General features: G+C 33.9%; 1 protein-coding gene across 3 annotated transcripts in view; it reads left to right on the top strand.

The window, feature by feature from the left end:
* Nucleotides 1-27,150, top strand: part of NAA15 (N-alpha-acetyltransferase 15, NatA auxiliary subunit) — an 83,383-nt gene that overhangs the window by 50,402 nt on the left and 5,831 nt on the right. For 2 of the 3 annotated variants that reach the window (XM_032333444.1, XM_032333445.1), the window contains exons 10-17: nucleotides 163-235; nucleotides 2,882-3,051; nucleotides 4,228-4,380; nucleotides 4,892-5,020; nucleotides 6,137-6,350; nucleotides 14,485-14,678; nucleotides 19,179-19,287; nucleotides 21,413-21,511. In XM_032333444.1, the coding sequence (XP_032189335.1) occupies nucleotides 163-235; nucleotides 2,882-3,051; nucleotides 4,228-4,380; nucleotides 4,892-5,020; nucleotides 6,137-6,350; nucleotides 14,485-14,678; nucleotides 19,179-19,287; nucleotides 21,413-21,511 (1,141 nt within the window). Of the gene's footprint in view, nucleotides 1-162; nucleotides 236-1,942; nucleotides 2,146-2,881; nucleotides 3,052-4,227; nucleotides 4,381-4,891; nucleotides 5,021-6,136; nucleotides 6,351-14,484; nucleotides 14,679-19,178; nucleotides 19,288-21,412; nucleotides 21,512-27,150 lie in introns of those variants that run through there. The other variant, XM_032333447.1, reaches the window with a different exon arrangement.

Raw genomic sequence — 27,150 nt, forward strand, 5'->3', positions numbered from 1 at the left:
GAGTGTGTGTGTGTGTGTGTGTGTGTATGTGCGTGTGCACACACATACCAGTTTTTGGAATGTTGATGTAGCTCTTTAAAATAATAAATAACATTTTGTACAAGAATAGTAGCTGCATGTATATATATTTTATTAAGGTGTGCTTGTTTGTTTGTACTCTAGGTGGCAATCATAGAAGAATTAGTAGTAGGTTATGAAACCTCTTTAAAAAGCTGCCGGTTATTTAACCCTAATGGTAAGTGCTCAAGTTTTATGTTTTAAAACATCTTGAAATTTTTAATATATTATGAAATTCTTAATCAGAAGGTTAGTATATTCATTATTTAGACAGTAAGCTTAGTATATTTAAACTTTTTTTTCTTTTTAAGATGGAGATGCATTAATTTGCACACTGAAAATATTTGGCTAAGAAAAGAATCATATTTTACTGGAAAAAATATAAAATTTAAAACATCTATAAAATTAGACTTAATCATACAATGATCCTCCATCATTTACTCATCATCCAGTTTTAATAATTTTTAACTCATGGGAAAACGTATTTCATGTATATTTTTACCTGCTTCCCTCTTTTCCCATGGTATTCTGAAGTAAATCTCAAACCCAGTCACATCATTTTATCCATGACTATTTCACTAGTCTAAGATTATAACCATAATATTATCATTACACTGAACATTAATACTTTGTTACGATCAAAGAAAAAAGTCCATGCGAAATGTTTCCAGTTGTCTTAGAAATGTCATCACCCTCCACACCCCTTGTCTTTAAAGTTTGTTTGAATGAGGATCCATATGAAATCTGTGCTTTGAGTTTAATATGTCTCAACTCTCTTATAAAAAATCCATAGGTTTTCTGTTTGCTCTTTTTCCTGCAATTTGTTTGTTTAAAAAATTAGGATTTTTTCTAAAGTTTTTCCATAGTCCATATTTTCTTGAATGGATTCTTACGGTGTTGCTTAACACGTTATTCCTCTGTCCTCTGAATTTGTTATAAATTGGTAGTTGGACGTAGAGCTGTGCTGTTTAGTATAATAGCTATCAGGCTTATGTGACTATTAAAATTTTTTTAAAATTAAATAAAATAAAAACTTTCCTTAGTTGCAGTAGCCACATTTCAGGTGCTGCTCAGTAACTGTGTAAAGCCAGTTCCTACTACCATATTGGCCAGGGCAAATACAGAACGTTTCCAAACTTGTTTAAGCTTCTCATAGACAGGTCTGAGTAGAGGATTAATAAGATCTACTTTTTTTTGTTTTCCCCTTTTAAATATAGGGGGTGAACAAGGTTATTTCTTGGCGGCGGGGGTGATAGTATATTCTTCCATCAGGAGGCATTTAGTGTTTTTTATGTTAGCAACTGTCAGGAATTACAAACTGGTGATAGTCTATCATTCATCTTCTATTATCTTACAAGAGAAATTTCCCTTCATCTGTTGCCTGTTTATCCAGTATTTTGGTTTGTATAGGAAAAGCAAGGTAAATGCTGCTTCTTTCCCCTTTATCTCCTACTTTATGTTGTTTTCTTTACTAGTTTTCAGAATAATGAATTCATTTAGTAGCATCCTTCAAAGATGCCAGTACACATTTTAAAGGTATTATGAATTCATGGGTTTAAACATACTTGATGTTTTAAATCATTGCAGTTTCGAATGGTTCCAGCCTTCACATACCATGGTGTAGTAGTTGATAGCTTTTTTGCAGTTTGGTATGACAAGATACTCCAGTTTATCTGGTTCACTGCCCATAGCAGACCTGGAATCCATTGTTATTCCAAAAGAGCCCTGGTTCTTACAGTGGGAAAGCCCAGTATGGGACCTGGGGTGCTCATTGCTATTGGGTTGATCATTGTTTCTAGGTCTCAGATTAATTTTAATAATACTTTTTAGAAGGCGTTACCATGGTTTCATTGGTTAATCATCATGATGTTCCTTTGATTATCAGCATTTTCCTACATATTTTACAAATGTGGAAGAGGTTCAATGACATGCCCAAGAATATGCAGCACTTTAGTTGCAGATCTATCAGATCGGGAGTTGGTGAGTTCCACTCCTATTGTTTGTCCACTGAGCCATCCTGCTTTTACTAGGATAAAAATAAGCAATCTATTGCTTTCTTTGAAAGCAAATTAACAGTGCTTAGATTTTAGATATTGGTATTAAAAAAAGTATTTTATAGTGTGTGGGTTGTATATTTAACTTACACATTTTCTTGTGAGTGTATAAAAATTATGAAATAAAATGTAGAGTAAGCATTTTTACTTAACTCAATTTTGGTGTATAGTTTTTATTCAACCTAAATTATGCATCATTGCATATCAGCATAATATTAGAATATATTAGTATAATCACCCAAAACTCAATCACATCACAAGTATATTTATGTATAGTTTAGTACATTAGCTAGATACCCAATTAAGCAGTCAGGCGTTTTTGTTTTTTTTTTTTTTAACCTCACATTAATGGAAAATCAAAGTTTCTTCTGATACCTGTTTCAGTCGTCATAAATAACATCCTGATCTTTATAGTTTCATAGTACTAGCACAATTTGTCTCTCCCCCTCCCATTCCTTTCAGTTTCTTTTTTAGGTAGTTTTTTTTATATCTTTGATCTCATTTATCTGCCATATTTATTATATAAACTCTTTACTAAATTCAAGGTTTTGTGTTAGGGGCTATAATGATACAGAACAGACAACATGGTCCCTTCCAAAGATCTTATAAATTTAAGGATGGTTTTATAGCTAGATACATAAATAAATGGTTCAAACTACTTTTCCGTTTTAATAAAGATAAAGCCATTTGGAGGTGGGTACTCTCTTAATATATGTAATGACTAATCTTGGTTTATTTCCTCTCCCACCCACCTCCCCCACTTTTTAAAGATGATGGAAAAGAGGAACCACCAACCACATTACTTTGGGTCCAGTACTACTTGGCACAACATTATGACAAAATTGGTCAGCCATCGATTGCTCTGGAATACATAAATACTGCTATTGAAAGTACACCTACATTGATAGAACTCTTTCTTGTGAAAGCTAAAATCTATAAGGTAAACCCCCCCCCTTTTTAGAAGGTAATGAGTCTTACAAAAACTTCTTTCTATAATTTGTAGATTCTGAAAGCGATAATTAAAATGATACATTTGATGGCTCGTAAAACCTGGAATAAGTATAGAACATTTCTCAGTCGGATTACTTTTAGATTTGTCATGGTCATAATTTACTCATTTTTATCTGTATACACGCAGATATACATACATGCATGTGGTTATTCAGATATGTGGTTATTCATATTACATATTCTTATATACACACACATCTGGTTTTCTTGGGTTTAAGTAGTAACAGTATAGTTACTTGAAAGTAATTTGCTGCGACATGTTTGTTTCTGTTAACATTGGAGTATGATCATGATCAGTATCTGCTAATATCAGTGAAATGAAACTGGAGATTTTACTATTTTACTTATCTTCTTAACTTCTTGGTCTTACTTGACAATCTCCAGTCCTATGTTTTAGCATCATCATAATGTTGGCTCTTCTTTTTTTTAATACAAATACAAAGTAGTAATAATAGGTCTTAGGGAAGAGATTGTAAACTTAAAATTTATTTACCAAAAACTAATGAAATTAAGAATTATTTTGAAAGCACTTTTCAAAGCTAGGTTATGCTCATTAGTTTTGTGGCTTTGACAGGTGGACTAGTAATGTAAATTAAAGCACATCGTGGAACGTCCGGTAATAGGCAGTAATGTTTCCATGATTGCTTTAGGGTGGAAATTTGGCCATATCTTTGCCTTTTTTTTTTTTTAACTTTTCAGTATTGATCAATAGTTTTAAAAAAAATAAGCATTGTTGTATGTTAATAGAATTTCCCTGATACTCAACCATGAACCCTTTTATGAACTACATGCTGTTCTGACTTAAAGATTTTAATTATTATTTATTCTTAAATTCAACCATTACTTTTGAGTATTCTTTATGTGCCAGACACTGATACAGGCAGTGAGATATAACCGTAAACAAAAACAAGTCTTTACTGTCAGCCTGTATTCTATATCACCAGAAAAGTATCAAAATGTATGCATCTACATTGATTAGGGTCTTAAGATCAGTCAGAAGAATACCTTTTTTTCTCATTTGTGTTTTAGTTATTTATCAGTAGGTAACTAATTACCTGCATGGTAAAATTAGCATACTGACTGGTTTATTTTGCTTTTCTATAAGCATGCTGGAAATATTAGAGAAGCTGCGAGGTGGATGGATGAGGCCCAGGCCTTGGACACAGCAGACAGATTTATCAATTCCAAGTGTGCAAAGTACATGCTAAAAGCCAATCTGATAAAAGAGGCTGAAGAAATGTGCTCAAAGTTTACAAGGGTTTGTACATCTAATGTTCTCATGAATAGTTTATACTTGTATATTTTTCAAAATTTGTTTTTAGTATTTTTAGTATGAAAATAGGATTTTAACGAATTGCCATAGGAGAAGGAAACAAATCAATATTAGTATAAAACATAAATAAAATTTTCTTTTTAGTTGGTTGTGGGTTTTTAAACTCTGATTTATATTGATGTATGTTCAGATGAATTTTTTTTAGGGGTGAAAGGAACTAATGTTAAGACTGCTTGCTGTGTGCTAGTGTTCTCTTACGTTACTCTCCAACTCCAGTTACGTAGATCTTTTGATTATTTACAAAGATATATTTTTTTCAGTGATTTGAAATATAATTCCACTTCCTTACACATAACTGTTTCCTCTAATTCTGAAAATGGTTAGAAAGATAGAAAGTGATTTTGAAAGAATTTGTTTATCAGTTGACCATATTTTCCTTCTTAAATTCTATGAAGTGCTGTATTTGGTAAGAAATGTTCTTAAAATTTTTATATAGGAAGGAACATCAGCAGTAGAGAATTTGAATGAAATGCAGTGCATGTGGTTCCAGACAGAATGTGCCCAGGCTTATAAGGCAATGAATAAATTTGGTGAAGCACTTAAGAAGTGTCATGAGATTGAGAGAGTAAGTACTAGATATATATGAGTTTCTTACTTTTTTGTTATATGTTGAAGGTTTTGAGAAAGAAAAACTATAGTTTTTCTTCTTTATAATTCATAGCAAGTGATTTCTAAATATCAGTGCCCACATTTCTACGGTTTTTTAACGGAAATGTGAAATGTTTAGACTACATTTTCATCAGACTTGCCCATTATCTACTATTCTGGCAAGAATTCATGTGAAAAACTTGATAGAAAGTTTGTAGCTTGGCTGTTTTTACTGATTTTTTAATATTTCACATTGCTGCTCCATCTTCAGTAATACTAAGCTCATTAAGTTATTCTAGAAAGCTTTTTGTTTCAGGGGTTGATTGATGATGCAATATATCTTTGACAGTCATAAAGTATAAGCTTTGAATCCTTTCTACAGTATTTCTGTAGCCTGTATAATTCCTTATTTTCTGATACATGCATTGTTTTCTTAGTCCTCTTCTGATTTATTTCTATCACGAATGGTTAGTTTTCTTTTTTTCTGTTTTTCACAGATAAAAATAATTTATATAATTTCATGCTGTTCTCTTACTAAGCCCAGAACCCCAGAGCTAGTTTAATGTGTTAGGTTCTGGTTACTTGACTTAAATGCTAATTGATTCCTCTCCCACATACCAGCACAACATTATGTAGGATTCAAATTTGTATTATTAGAAAAATTGCCAAATACTACACATAGTCTTTGCAGGTTATTCTAAATATAAAAACAATGTTTAATGTGCAAATGTACTACATCATTATGTGTATAATTATTTAAATTAGTTGATTAATTATGTTAATTAATTGATTTGTCATGCTAGCTTTACGTATGATTAAGGAAGGAATAAATACATATATTTCAAATCGTGTTTACTTTTCATTCAACAAATAATTCAGTGCTTGGTGTATGCCATATGTTGTGCTAGGGGATGGCTAGTTGTATTTGCTTATTTGATATGCAAAGTATTTATATTGGATGATTGTAATTTTTAATATATTTTTATTTTACTAATTTTTTCATGTGTAGGAAACAAGTAATTTGGAGTTTGGTTTCTATAGTTTTCTTTGACATTGTTTTATTTCAGTATAATAAAAAAGATAATTTTGTTAGCATTTTATAGAAATCACTGACGACCAGTTTGACTTTCATACATACTGTATGAGGAAGATTACCCTTAGATCATACGTGGACTTACTAAAACTAGAAGATGTACTTCGACAGCATCCATTTTACTTTAAAGCAGCAAGAATTGCTATAGAGATTTATTTGAAGCTTCATGACAACCCCCTTACAGATGAGAATAAAGAACATGAAGCTGATACAGGTATAATACTCAAAGATATCTTATTATTTGCTGTGGTATGTATATGCGTCTTTGTATTTTTGTGTAGCATAAATTTTTCTTGAGATTTTTAGTAGGCACCTTGTGGGAAGATGTTACACATGCTTAGAAAATGATCAACATTTTGTGGATTTCCCTAAGCAATAAAAGAAAAATACTGTTTATACTTTAAAAAGTTAAGCAAGAATTTAATTTGTAACTGATTATTAGCTCTTAAGAAGTTGAATTTTATGAGTTTAACATTTAAAATCTGGTTTACCCTGTACTGTAAATTGCTAAATATCATTAGTGTCAGCACTCTACATTAGTGTTGGCTGTCAGTATATCTAGTTAGTCTTCTTTGTAGTATTTATAATTAACCTACTGAAAGTTGAATATTGCTTAAACATTAAAAGCCATCTTGGAATCAAACTAGTGAAATTGCCTAATGATTTATCATTTGGCCAATTTTTAAAGTGCTGTTTTTATGCCATGATGCCAGAATATATCGTCTTCCTTAGATAATTATTTGGGAAGGGATCTCAGAATAACAATGATACAGGCATGTAGAAGGAAAATGTGTGTCAGATTTTATTATTCAATCCTGAGCTTATTTTTCTTCTGAAGTTACTGTTGGTTGTTTTCTGTTTCCTTCTTCCTGTTAAAGACCTTTGGATTCCTTTTGTTAATTTTTATTAAAATTTAAAATCATAAATTGAAACCCTTGTGTAGATTTCACTTGACCCTCTATCTGTTGTTGTTTCTTTAACTAGAAAGCAAATGCCAGTAAGAATCTACAGAACAATTTGCAGTTGAAGCTGAGAGCTGTGATCCTGTGGCTTCTTTTGTTTACCTCTCTGTTCGCTCCTCTTGCCTTTCTCCTCTTCTTCAAATTATACAAATGATAACCCAATTAATTCTAGTTAGACAAAGTTAAAACAATTCAGAAATACATCTAGCAAGTGTGAAAATCCCCTTTTACTATTCTTTGTACCCATAGATAATCTTTCAAAAGTTATCCCTATAAAAGGTTCAGTTGCTTTTGTACAAATTTACATATTTGTTTTATGTGTATGTAAACTCCAAACACATATTTCAGGGCAGTTCTTTGAGTTTTTGGTTTTCATTTTTTTTTAAAATTTTAATCCCATAAATGAGTGATGTTCTCTCCAGTATTTTACAACTTAGACTTGTTTTTTCATAGTGTTGCTCCGTATCTGCACATAACCTATTACAGTCATCAGTCATTTTATTTATTTTTTAAAAAATCTTTTTTTTTTTTTTAATTTTTATGATTATTTATTTGACAGACAGAGAGCACAGGTAGGCAGAGAGGGCGGGGGAAGCAGGCTCCCTGCCGAAGCAGAGAGCCCGATGCATGACTCGATCCCAGGATCCTGGGATAATGACCTGAGCCAAAGGCAGCAGCCTAACCCACTGAGCTACCCAGGCGCCCCATTTTAAAGGCTATGTAGGAACCTATGTGGGGTTTTTTCCCCCTCACCATTACAGAGCTATAATAAATGTCCTTGTACATCATTTTGTACTTGTTTATTTAGCATGGATTGTTAGAAGTGAAAATTACTGGGTTAGAGTATGAGAATTTGAAATAGTGTCAAATTGCCTTCTGTAAAAGATTCATCAGTTTTTATTATCACAGACACTATGTTGAGCTTATCTTTTACTTTTTTGCTAACACAAAAAATTACCATCCTTTACATTTTCACTATTTTGGGGAAAATATCTGATTCATAATTCCTAGATTATTTAAAGATTTATTTATTTATTTTTAGAAAGAGGACGCATGTGGACACGCTTGTCTGGGGGGTGGGGCAGAGGGAGAGAAAGTCCTAAGCAGACTCTGTGCTGAGTGTGGAGCCTGACACAGGCTCGATCTCACAACCCCAAAATCATGACCCAAGCTGAAATCAAGATTCAGACACTCAACTGGCTGTGCCAGTTAATTCCTAGATTTTTAAGAATGGAACATCTGTATATATTTTCATGTGGCCTTTGGCTTTCTTGTGTAAATTGCCTGTTCATGCCTTTTTCCCATTTTATTTTTCAACTTGGTTTGTAGAAGTTCTGTGCATGTTCGGGACTTTGATCCTTGTTTACGTATTGTAGAAATTTTCTTCCTGTTTTACTTCAGTCTTAACTTTATGGTGGGTATCTTTTATTATGGAAAAATATTTTTATGAGACAAAATTTCTTTAGTCTTTTGTGACTTCTTAAGTCTTGCATAGAAAGGCTTTTTTACTTCAGAATTTAAATATATTTTAGAAGGTATTTATCTTCTGTGTTTCCTTACAGTATTCTGTTATGTTTACAATCATCTGTAGTTAGTATTTTAAAAGATTTATTTATTTATTTTGAGAGGGTGGGGGAGGGGTAGAGGGAGAGGGAGAGGGAGAATCCCTAGCAGACATGGGACTCCATCCTGTGACCCTGAGATCATAAACCCAGCTAAAACCAAGAGTTGGATGGTCATCTGACTGTACCACCCAGGTACCCCTCATCTGGAGTTAATTGTTAACATAATGATGTGAAGTAGAAGGTAGCTTATTACCCCCAAATAGACTGCTGGCTCCTCATCAGTATTTATTGGTACGTTGTAGTATTCCCCACTGATTTAAAAAGGGGCACCTGCCTGGCTCAGTCAGTGGATCATGCAACTCTTAATCTCTGGGTTTTGAGTTTGAGCCCCACATTGGATATAGATAGATTATATATATTTTAAAATTTTTAAAAATAACATGCCACCTTTATCATGAACTAAACTGTGAAACACAACGTAGTGGGTTATAGGTGTCTGGTTCTAACATGCATCAGAGCTGCTTGTAAAGATATTAAACTGTGGTGTTGACATCAGTATACAAGATTCTATTATGATCTCTTTGTCTCTTCTTAAAAAAATCTAATACTATGTCTTTAGAATTTTCTTGCTTTTATATCAACTTTCTTTTACATTTGAACTATAGAATTAGCTTATCAGAAAGTTTCTTTTGGAGTTTTTAATTTGAATTGCATTTAAGATACAGATTACCATTTGGGGTAGGGATATCTTAAATAATATCGCATCTTTGCATACCAGAATGCATTGTATCTCCTATTTGTGTTTTAGTATAATTGTCATATAACTTTGGTGAATTTACTGTTAGCATTATCTCTACATGTCTTTTTTTTTTCCATTACACTATTCTAAATGAATATTGTTGTAGTTTTTCTTGGTATACTTATTGAACTCTGATATTAAGCTTAATAGTTTTTTCAGTTGATTTTTAAATAATTTTTTATGTAAGCTATTAATCTGTAAACACTGGTAGTTTTCTTTCAGTATTTATACCTCTCTTTTTCATGCCTTATCGCATTGGTGAAGGTTGCTAAAAGTGCTAATTAATGAAAGCAGTAGTATGCTTGCTGCTTTTTTTAACTTTAGACTTAATATTTCTATGGTCTGCCATAATGCCTGCTATTTGTAGTAAATATCTGGTAGTTATCCTTTATTTGGTTGAGAAGTTGTGGTGTTTTTATCTGTTTTCAGTAAACTTAGAATCTTAGCCATGTGGCCAGATTTCTTTTATTTTGCCTTATGTGAATGTTGATTTGGCTGTATAGAGTAGTTTAGATTTGGGTGTTATTTGCTATGTATACACTTATGTATGCATACACATACACATAATTTTTTTTTTCTCAAAATATTGCAATATTCCAGCATAGTAGAATTCTCCTCTGGCTCCTCCTAAGTGAAAATTCTGAGCCTTTATTTTGTACACACAAGTAGTAGGTAATTCATGTAAAGTTGAGACACTGTGCTTATCCAGATAACTAGTGCTACATTAAGTGAAACAGGATTTGAACTCTTAGTTTCTGTATTAATTTCTGATGTGGTTATTCCTTTCTCTGTTTTTGTGTGGGAACTCTGTTATTATGAGTTAGGTGAGTCCTTTCAAGGCAGTGGTAGATAACACAGAATAAGATCACAGAATAGCCAGTGGGCCAGATCCATACTGCAGTTTGATGTGATAAATAAAGTTTTATTGGGACTTAACTTACATTTATGTATTATTTATGGCTAATTTTGTGCTGCAACAACTGTGTTTAGTTGCATCAGAGACCCGTGGCTTACAGAGCTGAAAATATTTAGTATCTGGCCCATTACAGAAAAAGATTATTGACTCCTGGTATAACATAGTGGAACGAAAGAACCCAGACTTTGGAGTCAGAGTGAAGTGGATTTAAATCCTTGTTCTACCTTTTATTATTAATCTTGAGTTAATATTTTTCCTCTGATACCTCAGTTTTCTCATACATAAAATAATATTATACTATAATCCATGAGATTATTGAGGATATTAAGTAAAATGTATGCATGGTGTCTGCTATATAGTAAGGATGCAAGTGGTAGCAGTTATTTTACAAGTCATTAAAAGGTCAGAATTCTTGTGGTTATTTATTTATAAATGTCTTGTATTTCCAGAATGTAATTTTTGGTCCTTGTTTGAAATTTTCTTTTTTAGTAGTAAGGGCTTCTTTACTAAGAAAAAGAGAAACAGGTATGTATTTATTTTTGATGGTTGTTGTCTATTGACACATAATAAATTTCCCTAAATTTAGCAGCTTAGAACAACTATTTTCATAGTTCAGGAATTTAGAAGTATCTGGGTTGTTCCAGCTCAGGGTCTCTTATAAAGCTGTAGTTAAGTTGTTGATGGGGCGGTGTAGGGGCGCACCTGGGTGGCTTAGTTGAATAAGTGTCTCTGCCCCTTTGGGTCAGGTCATAATTCCACATCCTGGGATTGAGCCCCACATTGGGCTCCCTGCTCAGCCGGAAGCCTGCTTCTCCCTTTCTTTCTCCTGTTCCCCCTGCTGTGGGCTCTCTTCCTTTTCTCTCTTTCAGATAAATAAAGAAATAAAATATTTAAAAAGAAAAAGGTTAACTGGGGCTAGAAGATCCATTTCCCAGATGGCTTTCTCACATGGCTTTTGGCAGGTGACCTTAATATTGTTAGTCTCGCTAGAGGGTTTCTTCAGTTCCACGAGACATAGTAGCTAGCCATGAAGGCAAGGAAGGAGCCACAACACTTTTAACGTTCTGTTCTCTTGACATAACACCCCATCACTTCCTACATGTTCTGTTTGGTGGAAGTGAGTCACCAAGTATAACTTATATTTGAGTGGGAGAAGAATCAGACAATTTGTAGACATATTTATAACTGCCATGTTCTACATTCTGGACACAAATTATTTACATTATTCTTTTATCCTTTTTTTTTTTTTTTTTTTTTTTTAAGATTTTATTTGTTGGAGAGAGAGAGAGCAGGAGCAGGGAATCCAATGCCATACTTGATCCCAGGATTCTGGGCTCATGATCTGAGCCAAACGCAGACGCTTAACTGACTGAGCCACCCAGGCGCCCTATTTATATTATTCTTACATGCAGATTACACTTGCCCCTTCTGAGGCCTTCAAAAGTCTCATTCCGTTACAGCATTAACTTGGAGTCTAGTTAGTTATGTATGTATATGAGGTACTGGTGCTGATGTGATTTCTTGAATATGGTTCTTTAGTATAGCTGGTATAGCTCTTCAAGTGTAGTTCTTGATATGAAATCCTGTGCTGGGGCTCCTTGCTCATTCTCTTAAATAAGTAAATAAAATCTTAAAAAATCCTGTGCCAAGTACATGTCCAGTATAAATTGATTGCAAAGGAATATTCTTGGTCAAAAGTGGGTGGTGAAGGGGAAATGGAAGGTACACAGGAGTTACTGGTTCTGTCAGTTCTCAAGTCCAGTTGAGGATAGCAGTTCTTTGATGAGGGCTCACGATGTAGTACTAATTCTCTAATGGTTTCTCGTTCTAGGCTCTGGTTTTTAGGTTCTACCTTCTGCATTTTCTTTCCTGTTCTTAAAAGTTAGCATTTGTGGGGTCCCTGGCCAGCTCACTTGGAAGAACTTGCAACTCTTGATCCTGGTGTGGGGGTGCAAGTCCCATGTTGGGTGTAGTGTGATTACTAAAATTAATTTTTTAAAAAAAGTTAGCATTTGTTTGCAACTGAGTAGTTTTTCAGTCTGCTTCCAAAATTTGGGAGTCTTTTATACTATCTCTGTTCCTTTTAGTCCAGATTTGCTGTTTCTGCCCATAGAATTCTCTTAAGAATTTTATAGTTTTTTTGTGAATTTTATTGGAAGCCACATACACAAATATCATTGTCTACCTTGAGTTTTTGCTGAGAGGACAGCACCCTTGAGTGTCTTAGAAGCTCTGTTGTTTGAAAGGATCAGTGAATCATACCCTTAAAGTTTTTAAGAGAAAAGAGCCTTTTGGGTGACCGGTAGCTGAGGCATCATCTTTTGAGTTTCAAAGGATGTTAAAGCCAAACTCTGCTTTCCTCATTGACATATTTTCTTGGCAGTTCTCTGAATTTGACCTTTGCTTAGGAGCCATTTCCAAAGAGGCTGAGAATTTTGAACACTGTCAAGTCCTTCTTCCATTTGTTTCTTTCTCTTGCATTTTAATTACAAGCTGCAAGAGGAATCAGGTGCTGCCTGAACAACCTTTTATTTTTTCTTTTTTTTTTCCAGTTTGGAAATCCCTCTAGCTAGATCACTCAGTTCATTTGATACATTTTATGATGTTACTAAATACATGTTATTAAACTTTCTGCCTCTGTGTGAGTAAGACATGTTTCACTTACAGCCTCTTCAAAATCCAGACTTTTGAGCTTCATTAATTCTTTTTTCCATGTCTTTCCACCTTTTGCCATGCTCTGGAACCACAGTCAGTCCTACATTTTAGGTTTTTATTGCAGCAGCACCCCATTTCCAGGTACCAAAATCTGCCTTGGTTATCTATTGCTGCCTAACAGATTGCTTACACAGAGCTTTAAATAGCAAACATTTATTATCTCAGAGTTACTGTGGGCCAGGAATTCAGAAGTCACTTAGCTTAGCTGTAGGATTTTGAAAGATGTGGGTTCTCTGAGGAGATTGAAACCAAGATGGCAGCCAAAGACTTCTGAAGGGTTGATTTTAGTAGGAAAATCTGCTTTCAAGATGGCTTACTTTAATGGCTGGAGGCCTTTTTTGGCCACATGTGTCCTTCCATAAGGTTGTCTGTGTATCTTCACAACATGGCAGTTGGGTTTCTTCTGAGTGGTCCAAGAGAAAGCAAGGAGGAAACCACTGTGCTTTTATGTTCTGATCTTGGATGTCATACAGTTTGATTTCTAGCATATTCCATTTGTTGGAAGTGAGTTAAGTATAGCCTACAATTAAGGGAAGGGGAAATAGGTTCCATCTTTTGAAGGAAAGAGTTTATGGGCATATTTGAAAATCACCACTGTGATGGTATACTCTAGAATGACCTTATTCATTTCTCACTAAGTATTACCCAAATAAATACCAGTTGTACACGTAACTTTCATATTTATTGCTTGAAGACTATAGATTTTTTTTAGTTTATTATCTAATATTTGTGATTTTCAGTCTTTCTTTTGAGACATTCCATAGTTTGTACCACACAAGCTATTGTTAATTTTCAGTGTCAAGCTTTTGATTTATCATATAGTTATTTATTATTCCATGAACAAATATTTGAATATTTTCTGTATATTCTGCTAGTATTCTGGTAGGCCCTGAGAATACAAAATTCATGAGTAAGATAGGGTCTCTTCACCAATTCACAGTCTAAAAGAGAAGCACATGTATAAATGAAGTATTGTGACAAGCAAATATATATGTCATAGTAGCAGCAGTTGAGTATAGAGAATGAATAACTCACAAGGTTAGAGAGGCATGACTAAGAAAAAGTGTAGTCTAAGGCCGTAGAAATATGAAACAGCTTGTTAGATTTCTAGAACTGCAAGAGTAAGATTGCTGGGGGAACTTTTATGCTTTTATGTTTTGCTATGATTGCGACACCAGGTCTCCACCTGGTTTCAGAACATTTTTTTGAAGGGATCATCACAGTGTTCTCTAGCCATTGTGGAACCATTAAATGGCAAGGTACACATAGGCACATGAACTTGTATAACATGTCATATTTTGTCTGGGAGTTTTAATGAGAATGTTAAATTAGTGATTGATCATTACTAACCTGATTAATATGCTTTTCATTAATTAACGTATTGCCTATAGCAAACATGTCTGACAAAGAGCTAAAGAAGCTACGGAATAAACAAAGAAGAGCTCAAAAGAAAGCCCAGATAGAAGAAGAGAAAAAAAATGCAGAAAAAGAAAAGCAGCAGAGAAATCAGAAAAAGAAAAAGGATGATGATGATGAGGAAATTGGAGGTCCGAAAGAAGAGCTTATCCCTGAGAAACTAGCCAAGGTACTTAATAATAGTGTTGAGCACAATTGAGTGAAATTTTGTGACCAGCTATTGTCATTTTATACTGTCTTATTTAACTAATTTGATTATAGATTTTAGAGTGAAAAATCATTTTAATTTTTTGTCTATTTTCTTTCTCTTTCTCTTTTTCTTTCTTTATCTTTCTTTCTTTCCCTCTCCCTCTGCCTCTCCTTCCCCTTCTTCCCTCCCTCCCTCCCTTCCTTTGTCTTTCTGTCTGTTTGTCTTTCTGTCTTCCTATCTGTCTTTTTTTCTTTCTTGGAATAATGATCCTGATCCAGAGTAATCTAGTATGGTATAGTGGAAGGTTTGGGTTTTTGAGTCATTCTGATCTGGGTCCACATAATCAGCACTTATACTTCACTGTGTGTCTTGGACACTTTGTCTAACCTCTCTGATGATATTCTCTTGTATAAAATGGGACTAGGAAAAAATCCCTACTAGGCAGGGATGTTAGGATTAAAGGAACTTTATGTGCAAAGAATGAAGCATCTGTTAAAAGTGGTAACATGCAACTTTTTATATCTGGACCAAATTGAACTTATCTCTCACCAGTGTGTCAGTTTACGGTATTTCTTTATTGGACTTTGTGATTTGAACCTAATCTCTCTAAAAGCCCCTAAATATCTTCCCCCACGCCAAAAATCATATCTGCCGTTATTAACTGTTAAGCTGAAACCAAGGTATTCATTGTCAGATAAGCCATTTTGATTAGTAACATATCCATGCAGTTTTCTTCTGGCCCTTGGTGTTGGGCTACTCCATGTGAAAATAATTGCATAGTTTATTATGTTAAAGCAGTGAATACAGCACGCACATTGCACTAGGGTTCAGTATTAGCCTCATTAGTAATTAAAAAGTCAAAATCAGCTGCCTTATAACTAAGAAAAATTATAATACCTAATAAGTAGAGTTGAAAAATAGTTTTAGGATCAAATCAGAGCAGATGGACGATAATATCTCAAAGCAGTATTGCTAAGAACCATAGAAAAATCTGGCTTGGATTTCAAAGGATATATTGACATCTTTTCACAAGTAAATGTATAACTTCTAGGAACAAAGATACTACCTTTTTATTGTTGAGAGTTTATTGGAAGAATATACAGAATAGTGAGGAAACAGAGAAAATTGACCTTTTAGGCCTCATGGAGAATTATACAGTTATTCAGGGGTAATATCAGCTTTAAGAGCTTTCCATCTTTATGCTTCAGCTTTCTTTATTACTACCACTTTTACCACTGTCACTGACTGTGTGCCACCACCATTTTTTCTACATGCTTTCTCTGTAGCCCATAATTTTTCCTAATGACTTTTCTTTGTAACACTTCATATCTTCCATTATACTTCTTAAAGAGAGGATCTATTTGGATTGCTTAGTCACTGTCTAATAAAGGTTACTTACCCCCACAGAGCAGAATTTTTACACCAAGCCTCCTTATAGACTATTGACCTTGTGTCCACTGTATCATAGCTGCTTTTGGGCCAGATACCAAGTTATAGTCTAATTATTTATAGCTAGAAATTTTATAGTCTCAGAAGAAAATAATCCCGATAGAAATTGCTTTATTTGGAAAGAGCCCAGTGAAAGGTACCCAGTTTCATAGGCTGCCATTTAATATATACTATTCTTGCCTGTTAGGCATATGGCACACTTCTCTTCCTAGGATAACTACCTCCAGGATGCCCCCTTCTAATAGCATCCACACTTACTTATATCCCTAGTGTGGTGGCAGTGCTAGATTACACCAAGCCATCATAGTAAGGTTTGGCATTGTAAGCTGTTTAAAAAGCTGCTTGCCAAATCTAGATTTACAGTGTCTCGATTCCGATTTTTTGTGATCCTATATTTTATCATTATTAATGTTATATCATTATTAATGTTATATCATTCTTAGTGTTAATAATGGTATATTTAGTGTCACCAGTTCAGGATTTTATATATGTAATATAAAATAAAAGCATTATTAAGTTAGCAGTAATTCCACTTAAAGAAAAAAAGAAAATAGGAAGAGGTTTAGTGAGTTTTAATATTCAGTTAGCTGAATATAAACCGGAAATCTTTGTTTCTCCAACTTACCATGAGGCAGTAGTTGGTATTTATGAATTCCCTCATGTACCACCAATGCTATGTTCCTCCTTGCCTTCAGGTAGTATTCATCTCAGCTGGATTATTTTTTCCCTTCTGTGCACACATGACGTTTCTCCTCATCAGTGTATTCTTATTATTCTGTCTGTATGGGGTTTAACAGTTCTAAACTTTCTGTTACTACTCTGGGAGTATAGGGAGATGTATTCCTATACAACATATTGTAATACAGATTAGACTTCACATCAGTTTATAAATTTAAAAATCACGTATGAGCAAAACTGCCCTTGCAGATCTCTTACATTGCCCATCAACACAATGCAGTTCCAGTCTGTATCTCTTCCAACTTAGGTAAATTCAGATCTTCACGACTATCTAAGTTTGAGAGACAAAAATGAGTACGCATAATTCTGGCAATTTTCATCCAGTACTCCACTCAGTGAACACAGGACCCTAGCTGAGTTTGAGACCAAGGAATTATGACTACCATTTGTTTAGTCCATGTCAGTTCCTGTGTGCCTCTCCCAGTGTGAACATTTTGCTATATTGAGTTTCATTTTGGTACTTAATAGGGTTGTCGTGCACAGAATGCTAAGTTGTGAGAGAGGGAGAGAGAGATTTATTTCTATGCATCTTGTCTTTACAGCTTTAGGGACTTGATGGTATTTTTTTCTTTCTTTCTTTCTTTCTTTCTTTCTTTTTTTTTTTTATCTTAAACACTGATTGTAGAACTCAACCCTGTTGATAGGCTTTTGTATATATAACTTCATATTTCATTATGTATATATGAATATAGAATGTAGGTAGCTTTATTATGGTTATGTACATAACCATATGTGCATGGTTTTGTCAGACAAAATGATAAAAATCTTACCTATACGAGGCACACAGAAATGTGGGGACAGTAGGTCCAAATTTTTTTGTAGTGGCATATGTTGTTCTTTATTAGGATTGCAGACAGAATTTCTCTTTTCTTTTTCTAAGCTTAAATACTTAGATATCAGTAAGTATAATGCTCATATTGACTTAGCTTCCTTATATTCTTTGTTTCCATTTTATGACAGCAGTCATATCTCCCTGGTTGTAAATTACCCTGGTCATTATAGTGATTTTCATTTCAGTCTGTGCTCTGGAAGTCTTAAAAAACTTGATACAGCTCCATTACAATTTCAGTTTTCAGTTCTTTACCTTTCCCTGGTAGACCTTTCTCCTCTGTATACCACAAATCCCAAATCAGTAGAACATAAAATTGTGGAAATAAGAAGCAAAATATCTTAGGAGGTCTCCTCTCTCCCTGCTGTCTCTTGGTTTCCACGGCTAGTAGACTGACAATGCCATATAGTGATTTCTTGTTTAGAGCATGTGTCCTTCAGAATAATGCCAGCTGCCTACATGCTAGTATAAGGTAAAACTCCTAGACATCACTTTCTTGCCTGCGGTGTTTTTTATTTCTTTGTTTGTTTTTAATGCTGTGAAATAATTTCCTTAGCCAGAATCTGTGTTGGTAAAACCACAATTACCATATTGGTAGAGGCATGTGGGATTGTTATGGCAAATACAAATTCCACCAAGGATAAATCTTACTACCTCTGTGATGAGACAAGGCAAATACAGGCATGGATATTCAGTACCTTTCTGATAAATATGGTATTCTTCTCCAGCCCCATCCCAGTCTACAGAGATGAATTTTGTCTTAGATACTCAGTCTAGGAGTGTAACAGTAACACCATTACGTAGTAAGTATTTCTTGTCCAGGAATTATTACAGGTATATAATTAATATGACATCTACATAATTAATAAAGGATGACAGAAACAGTTCAGTAAATATAAATCTTCTTAAATGCTATCTCACCATTAGTATGGCATTGGAATAAATATGGATTCTATAGAATTTGTATGAGAACAAAGCAAGATAGAATGGTTATTTTACTGCCTTTAATAGCTTGATCATACTTCACTTTGAATTTAACAAGAATGTTGACTCATTCTGTAATATTCTCTATCTCTCTCTCTCTCTCAACCCCTCTGCATCCTATTTAATATTTCTCCTCTGTCCTCCCCCCATCCTACCCCTTGGCTACCTTACCTGTTCATCTCACTGTCTTTCTTTGCCTGGTTCTGTTTTATCTTTCTTTTTACTTGTTGGATAGTTTCTGTCCAGACATAATATAATATATAAGGTTAAAAACCTGTGAAGAGTTGTAGAGTTCAAATTCCCCTTCCTTTAGATTATGGGAAGTTAAAATATGACAGTATTTCTGGGTAGTGGGTAAGTGATTTTTACCAAAAAGAAAAAACCCAGAAAGTGAAGAGTTTTTAATAGAATAAAGTCACATCCTTTTCCCCCTCCCCCCATCTTGCTTCCATTTGTATAATATCTTTTATTTTTGTTAGGTTGAAACTCCATTGGAAGAAGCTATTAAATTTTTAACACCGTTGAAGAACTTGGTGAAGAACAAGATAGAAACGCATCTTTTTGCCTTTGAGATTTACTTTAGGAAAGGTAGGCAATTAGGGTATAGTGGCCCTGACAAAATTGATCACTGTATTTCTTAGATATAGTCACCCAAATCCAGTGTTCTCACCACCATAGGGTTTTTCCCAATGTAGCTTCTCACAGAAATGCCTGTTACATGTGTACGATATTGTGAGTCTCCTAGGACATTAAAATCAATAATAGATATACATACATAACTAAGATTAAGGTCAGATACAGTAGTTACTATGTATAGGTGTGGATAAAATTAGTTAATGATACTGAGCTTTGATTAGTGCTTGATACAGAGGGAGTACTGAATAAATGTTGGTTATTATTAACTATTGTTAGAAGATGTGGTGCTTGAGGTGTATCTTGAAAAATGGATATTTCTAAAAGAAGATGCATTAAGAAAACACAAATATGCTTAAATAATGTTGAGGTTGTCTATTGTCCGAGTCAGGTAAAAGATAATGGAACCTCTTGGTTGTCTTGCTTAGAATGCCTAGACTATATATAGATACTAAGACTTTGTGGTATTGAATTGCTATAATCCAGGTAGTTCATTAAAAAAAAAAAAAAGAAAAAGTATATCATTAAGGTGACACATCCTGAAGGGAAGAGAAATTGGTTAGTAAGATCTGACAGAAGGTTTTTGCTCCAAGCAGTGTAACCGTTCTAAAAGAGATTGAATAAAATGGTACCTCTATAGAGTTTCCATTAAAAAATCAAGTTTATCCAAAGTAATTAATAGTAATGTTGGGTAAAGGTTGCTGTATAGCATTGCTTGGAAATAGGACACAAAACTATAGTTTGGTTTTAATTTTTATTAAGATATTTACATGGGGATGTAAGATAGAGAAAGGGCCAGGAAGAAATAGATTAAAAAAAAACAAAAAAACAGGTGGTCTTTTGATGGATTTGAGTGATTACAGTGGTTTCCATTATATTTCTGTTTTCCAAAATGATTGTGTTGTAATTTGGAAAAGAAATTTAATAAATAGTCCAGTAATTTTAGAAACTTCTAAAGAAAAGTTAACACAACTCCCCTTTTTCTTTTTCTTTCTTTCTTTTCTTTATTTAGAGAGTGCATGGGAGCTATGTGGGGGTTGGGGGGAGATGGGGAGAGCGAATCTTAAGCAGGCTCCATGCATGGAGGAACCCAGTGCAGGGCTTGATCTCATGATTCTGAGATCATGACCTGAGCCAAAATCAAGAGTCAGACCTGTAATCTACTGAGCCACCCATGTGCCACAATACAACAAATGTTCTTAAACAGAATCCTGAAGTATAAAAAAGCTGTTCTCCTTAAAGTGGGGAAGGGCAATCTGAATTCCTTACAGTTGGCTTCTTGATTGTGTTCTAACCTCTGAAGGGCTCTTCAGCATTTGGAATTCACTGTAGTTGTGTGATAGGCAGTATTTTTAGCTTTCTGAGTGTTGGAGTAAGGGAAAAAGAAATGTCAGAGGAGCCTGGAGTTTTGAATTTTGTTATTTGGAGAATGGTACCAAATCGGGAAGTCTTAACAAAGAAGTGGTTTTTAGATGGGACTTGGAAGTGCAGTGAGTAATCAGGTGAAATTTCCATTCAACAGATGGAAACACTACTGAAGCTTGGGAAACATGGGGGTGTGTAGGGATAGTGTAGAAAGATATGAGAAATCACTGAAAACATTACCTTGGTGAATATTGTATCTTTTGAGGAGGAAGCAAAACCAGGGATTGATTAGGAGAGGACACCAAATTAGGAGGGAAACCATTTCATATGAATGTCACAAAACCCAAGAAAAGAGCTAGTCTGAAGTATCAGTAATGAAGTTTTGTAAGTAGTGCAGAAAATCTATTTACTTCTATTAAATTAGGAGGTTAAGAAATGGCTTAAGTTTTGTTTATATGGCATTAGTTCAAATATTATTGAATGCTATCTAAATTTTTTGTACTTCATAAAACATTTTTTTCTTAATGAATATTGTGTGGAAAATATTAGCTAATGTTCTAATCTGAGGAAATCATTTGCTTCAGTCATGTTGCAGTTCACATATGATTGACTGTAAATTAGTTTCTCTATTTGTAATTCTCTAAATTAATCCTCCAAAGGAGGGCAGCTTATTTTATCAAATGATCAAAATATATTTTACTTTTTCTTTTTATAGAAAAGTTTCTTTTGATGCTACAATCAGTAAAGAGGGCATTTGCTATTGATTCTAGTCATCCCTGGCTTCATGAGTGTATGATTCGACTCTTTAGTACTGGTATGTTTTTGTTTTACACTATTTAAGTATTTGATTACAGTAGTGGATAGTGACTGTATAAGTGATCTATTTAACTTTGTCATAAACTCAATCATTTTAAAGCTGATGGATTTTAAATTAGCTAAGGGGAAAAGCAGGATTCTTTTCTTTGTGATGAAGGTCTTTATTTTAAGGCTAAATGTTACATGATTTTGATATAGAATTGTTCAGTCCAAATATTTGAGAATAACCTTTGTTCCTGTTTCTAAAAAGTACATGTAAGTTGAAACTTTGAATCATACTCATTGTGTAAAGTTTTTTAATAAATCATTCTAAAATTGAAAAATCTCGTTGAAATTGACTAGCTACCTCCTTGCATATCTGTCTTCAGAATTCCTGGAGTCATAAAATTTTTGTTACTAAATATAGATTTAAAAGAACTTTAAGGCAGTCACTGCTTTTCAAATATTTTCATAGTAAGATCCATTACTTTTAATATGAAGTAGAACTAAAGAATTTGAGAATGTAAAAGGTAGAATTTTATGCTAATTATTTTTCATTTTATAGTTGAGAAATCTAGGCCCTTAAAAGATTAAATGACTTATTCAAGGTAACACAAATAATTAGTAATGAAGCAGGAATGAGAGCTCAGGTCTTCATATTATTTTTTATACTAAAGAGCTATACATTTAAAGTAAAGTATTCCTGTAGTCAAGTGATGGTGGTAGTTTTAATTTTTAAGTGACTGAATCTTCATAATAGAACAATCTGCAAGTACTGTTAAATTACCTATCTCATTGCTGAATACTCAGCCATATATGAATCCATACATATTTAAATAATGAGAGTAAATCAGGCTTCCCAATCAGTCTTTTGAGAAATGCTAAATTGTCCTGATTAAGAACATTCTTTTGACTTCTGAGAAAAAATAAAACCTTACTTCAATTATATTTATGCTTGTTAAAAAAATTGATTCCTGTTGTAGACACTGAATCATAGAATGTTTCTCAGATTCTTAAATTATGAAATTAATAAATAACATAACCGCCTTATAGAAAATAGAAGAAAGAATTGCTATATTTATTTATTTTGTTTTTAAGATTTTATTTATTTATTTGACAGAGAGAGATTACAAGTTAAGCAGAGAGGCAGGCAGAGAGAGAAGGGGAAGCAGGCTCCCTGCTGAGCAGAGAGCCTGATGTGGGTCCTGATCCCTGGACCTTGGGATCATGACCTGAGCCAAAGGCAGAGGCTTAACCGAGCCACCCAGGCAGCCCAGAATTGCTGTATTTAGAGAAAATAAAATTTCTAGTATCTTTTTTTGTATTAAACTTTTTGAAATCGTGAGTTAGAAGATGAAGGCCAAGAGTAATGGTCTTAAATCCATTCCTGGTTAGGATGGAGTGCACTTAAGCTGTTTTGAGAATTAATATAAACACTTTATTCGTATAATCAGCTCTTTCCTAAAACGTAGTAAAATAATACATAAAATTCTATGAATTTGGAGACTAACCTTTGAAATAGGAATTAAAAGTGGCATATCTGAGTATATTTATTTACAGTATGTGTGTGGATTGATGAACATACGACTGTTTCCTTGGAACAGTTCTTTCAAGAATTAAAATGCTCTTGGATTTCAGAAGAACAAAGGCAGGATGGTCCTGATGTAAGAGTAGAATTATTTTGTGTCCCTGTTAGCTATACCCATTGCTCCAGATGTTTAGCTGACAGCATTGTCAGGAAGAGAGTTACAAAGTAATTCTGATTTTGACTAAATTTAGACAATTAAATGATAATTTGGAGTGATAAAGATGCACAGTCTCTTTAAAAAGCCTTCAAGAATTGGGTAGACTGCTCTGTTAAAAACAGGTGTATACTGTATAAAAATATCTGTGAAACTACAAAGGCACAGAGTCAGGGTATCTTTGATATACCCCACAGGGTTCCTTTAACTAATATATTTGGTACTTAAAAAAACAACAACACTAACTTAGAAGTAATTTTTTAAGAACACGTTTGTCATGTCAAGTTACATTATACTTCTTCACAAAGAAATTCTCACAGTAACACCTTTCTGGGAAGTATGGGGATAAAAAGGTGCATCAACACCTATTTTATTATAGAAACCAAGTAAATTATAGAAACCAAGTAAATACACTCATTTTAGGCTGGTTATGAGTACCCTTAAAATCCTCCGAATGTTGTTATACTACCAATGTAATTAGTATCTGCTACATAGTAATTTACCATACAGGTCATCTTTCTTTCCCCCTTTTAATTATGAAGATGATTTTCAAGTTTTTTTTTTTTTTTTAAAGTTATAGGACTTAGAGCAACTTCAACTACTACATTCCTGCTTGTGCTAAGTAAAAGATAGGAGCTTAGGTATTCAGTTGTTTCATTATTCATTTACATGCTTTTTTTAAAATCACTGGTCATCTTGTTCTACAATGAATCTTTTGTCTTTTCCTCAGTCATTTGTACAAAATCCTTTTTTCTTTTATTTGCAGATTATTTTTCTTCTCTACTAATATATTTCTCTCCTAAAAACTTCATTAATACTCTCATTTATCTACTTTACTGTTTTGAGTGGTAATCACTTTTAGGTTGTCCTTTAACTAGTAGTGAGTAGTCTTTAGCTTACACAAAATATGAGCTTTTTTTTTAAAAAAAAGATTTTATTTATTTATTTGCCAGAGAGAGAGAGCACGCACAGCAGGCAGAGTAGCAGGCAGAGGCTGAGAGAGAAGCAGACTCCCTGCCAAGCAAGGAGCCTGATATGGGACTAGATCCCAGGACCCTGGGATCATGACCTGAGCCGAAGGCATTGGCTTAACCGACTGAGCCACCCAGGTGTCCCAAAAATATGAGCATTTTCTATCCAAATTATAAACGAAAATGCCAGCTAGCCTGGGAATCCAGAGAAATTCTTTTTCTTTTTCTTTAAGATTTTATTTATTTATTTGACAGAGATCACAAGTAGGCAGAGAGGCAAGCAGAGTGGGGTGGGGGGAGCAGGCTCCCTGCTGAGCAGGGAACCCGATGTGGGGCTCAATCCCAGGACCCTGAGATCATGACCCGAGCCGAAGGCAGAGGCTTAACTCACTGAGCCACCCAGGTGCCCCAGAGAAATTCTTTTTGCTGAAAATCAGCCCCCTTTTCAATGCGACTGTTAACCATTGATGATTACTAACTTAATCTGCTTTAGGATGAACCAACCATTATTTTAATTTTAAGATGTTGAAAGACTCCAATCAAAAGCCTCTTAGAGAAGGTTTTATTACCCTTCCCTCAATCAAGTATTGCTTTTCTGTGATTCACAAGACATTGTTCTATCAGAAGATAGCAAGGAAGATAAGTAGTCTGGGATTTTTTATTTTCCTGAGACCTCAATATTTTTTGTTAGTTTTAATCACTTTCAAAGGATTTTTAGATTGATCCAGCAGCCCTCTAGTCCTTAGCAATAAAAGCTTATCTAATAGATTGTGACGTTTGCGGTTGCTCCTTTCCTTAAAGATACAGGTAAAATTGCATTCTATAGAATTCCATACAACATTCTAAGTTGTACTGCAGCAGAGTTTTGTTGTTGTTGTAATTAGTATCTTCCTGGAAATTATAGTTCCAGTCTACATAACACAAGGGAGTAAACAGAGTCAGCCTCAAACATTTTGTGATTTAGTGACAAATATTTTTGGAAATAGCTATTAATGGAAGTTGGGAGTTACATAAATATTTCCTATTTATATATCCCAAATATACATATTTTTTAATTGTGTGGGCTTTTTTTTTTTTTTTTAAAGCAGTTTTGATTTTTCTGGGAAGATTGTTTTAATCTGAGGAAAACGGATTTAATGAAGATCATAAAAACATGAAAAGCTTAGCTTCCACCTGTAACCAACTGTAATCTAACTATGTGATTACTTTACCATCTTCATATAGTGTCCGGAAAGCACTTAATGCAAAACAACAAAGCCCATGGAAGTACCACATTTTATAGAAAATCCTTGGTTTTGACATAATGTTCATTGTAATTGGCTATAATCTATTTTACCAACTTTTCTTTGAGTTCTTTTCTGTACTCCTGCTTCCCCTGAGAAACAAGTACTGATAAATTGCAAAAGTTGAAAGTACAGCCATGATGGAGTTTAAGCTATATTCTTTAGTAACTCATTTAATTGGGGAGAAGAGCCCTCATTTAATTGAACCACTCAATTCTATAGAATGAGAGAAGAAATATTATTTAACCAACAAAAGTCTTATAATTAATTATTCAGGTACATAATAATAATATGTCAAATATTTCATGTAGATGTTTACTACCCAAGATTTCATGTTTAATTTTAAACTTAGGATAGTGATCCATTAGGGAGATAATGAAAGCAGTTTAGTAAGTCATTACTACCATTTGAAAATCTAAAATAGAAATAGAGTAGAAAATACCAGAATGCATAGCACAAAGTTAGGGTTAGTGTTCTGTGCAACTTTTGCTTCACATAATGAGTTAAGTACATGGGATACATACTCATCAGTACGATATTTGAAAAGTGACCACCGTGGTTCCTAACCATAAGGAAGATACATTTTCAATCTATGACAAAAGTAATAATAATTTGTCAAATTATATATTTAGCTATTATATAATTAGCTCTCTTATATATAACCTTTCTTTTTTTTTTTTTTTTTTTTTTTTTTTTTTTTTTTTTTTTTTTTTTTTTTTTTTTTTTTTTTTTTTAAATTTATTTATTTATTTGACAGAGAGAAATCACAAGTAGACTGAGAGGCAGGCAGAGAGAGAGAGAGGGAAGCAGGCTCCCTGCTGAGCAGAGAGCCCGATGCGGGACTCGATCCCAGGACGCTGAGATCATGACCTGAGCCGAAGGCAGCGGCTTAACCCACTGAGCCACCCAGGCGCCCCTATATAACCTTTCTTTACTGTGATCATTTTAGGTTAGGTATTTCCTCAATTTTATAGATCAAGAAACAAGTTCAGAGAGGTTGTGACTTGTCCAAGCCTAGATCCAAACCCAGTTCTGTCTGGCTCAAAGCTTCAGTCTCTCTCTCTATATATACCAAAATAATGATGGGAAAAAAGCACACCAAAATTCAGTCAGCGTTTGGGGCGGGGAGGGTCAGCTTTTCCATCTCTAAATCCCAGGCCCTGGAAATAAGATTATTACTAGCACGTAGTCATTACAGGAAAATACTTTGTTGATCCTTTAGAATTTTTTATATAGTGATAACTCAGTTTAAATAGCCCCTACAAATAAAGGTCAATGAAGTCAGTCATATTGTCTTTTAAAATTGCTAAATTTTATAATGCCTTACTTGGGTATAGAAGATGGAGGTGAGGAAAATTCTGTTGTCTTCAGCACTGCATAATTACTGTGACAGTATTTATCAGGTAGGTGTCATCAAAACCCCTACTTTACAGACTTGATTTGAAGTTGAGGGGGGCAGGCCTTTGGGCTTGGAAGGCTACAGAATTACATCTTTCATTATCTGTTTTGCTTTCTGTTTTTTTCTGAAAGTGAATCATTTATCAGTGAAATGTCTTTGAATGCTATAAGAAAATCATTAGATTATTCTGCTGACACACATTCTTTACATTTATTTAATAAGCTCTTTAAATGTTGAATTATAAGTAGGTTCATCTAGTTTTT

This window comes from Mustela erminea, chromosome 2 (genome assembly GCF_009829155.1).
Source record: "Mustela erminea isolate mMusErm1 chromosome 2, mMusErm1.Pri, whole genome shotgun sequence".
In the NCBI taxonomy this organism is placed as follows: domain Eukaryota; kingdom Metazoa; phylum Chordata; class Mammalia; order Carnivora; family Mustelidae; genus Mustela; species Mustela erminea.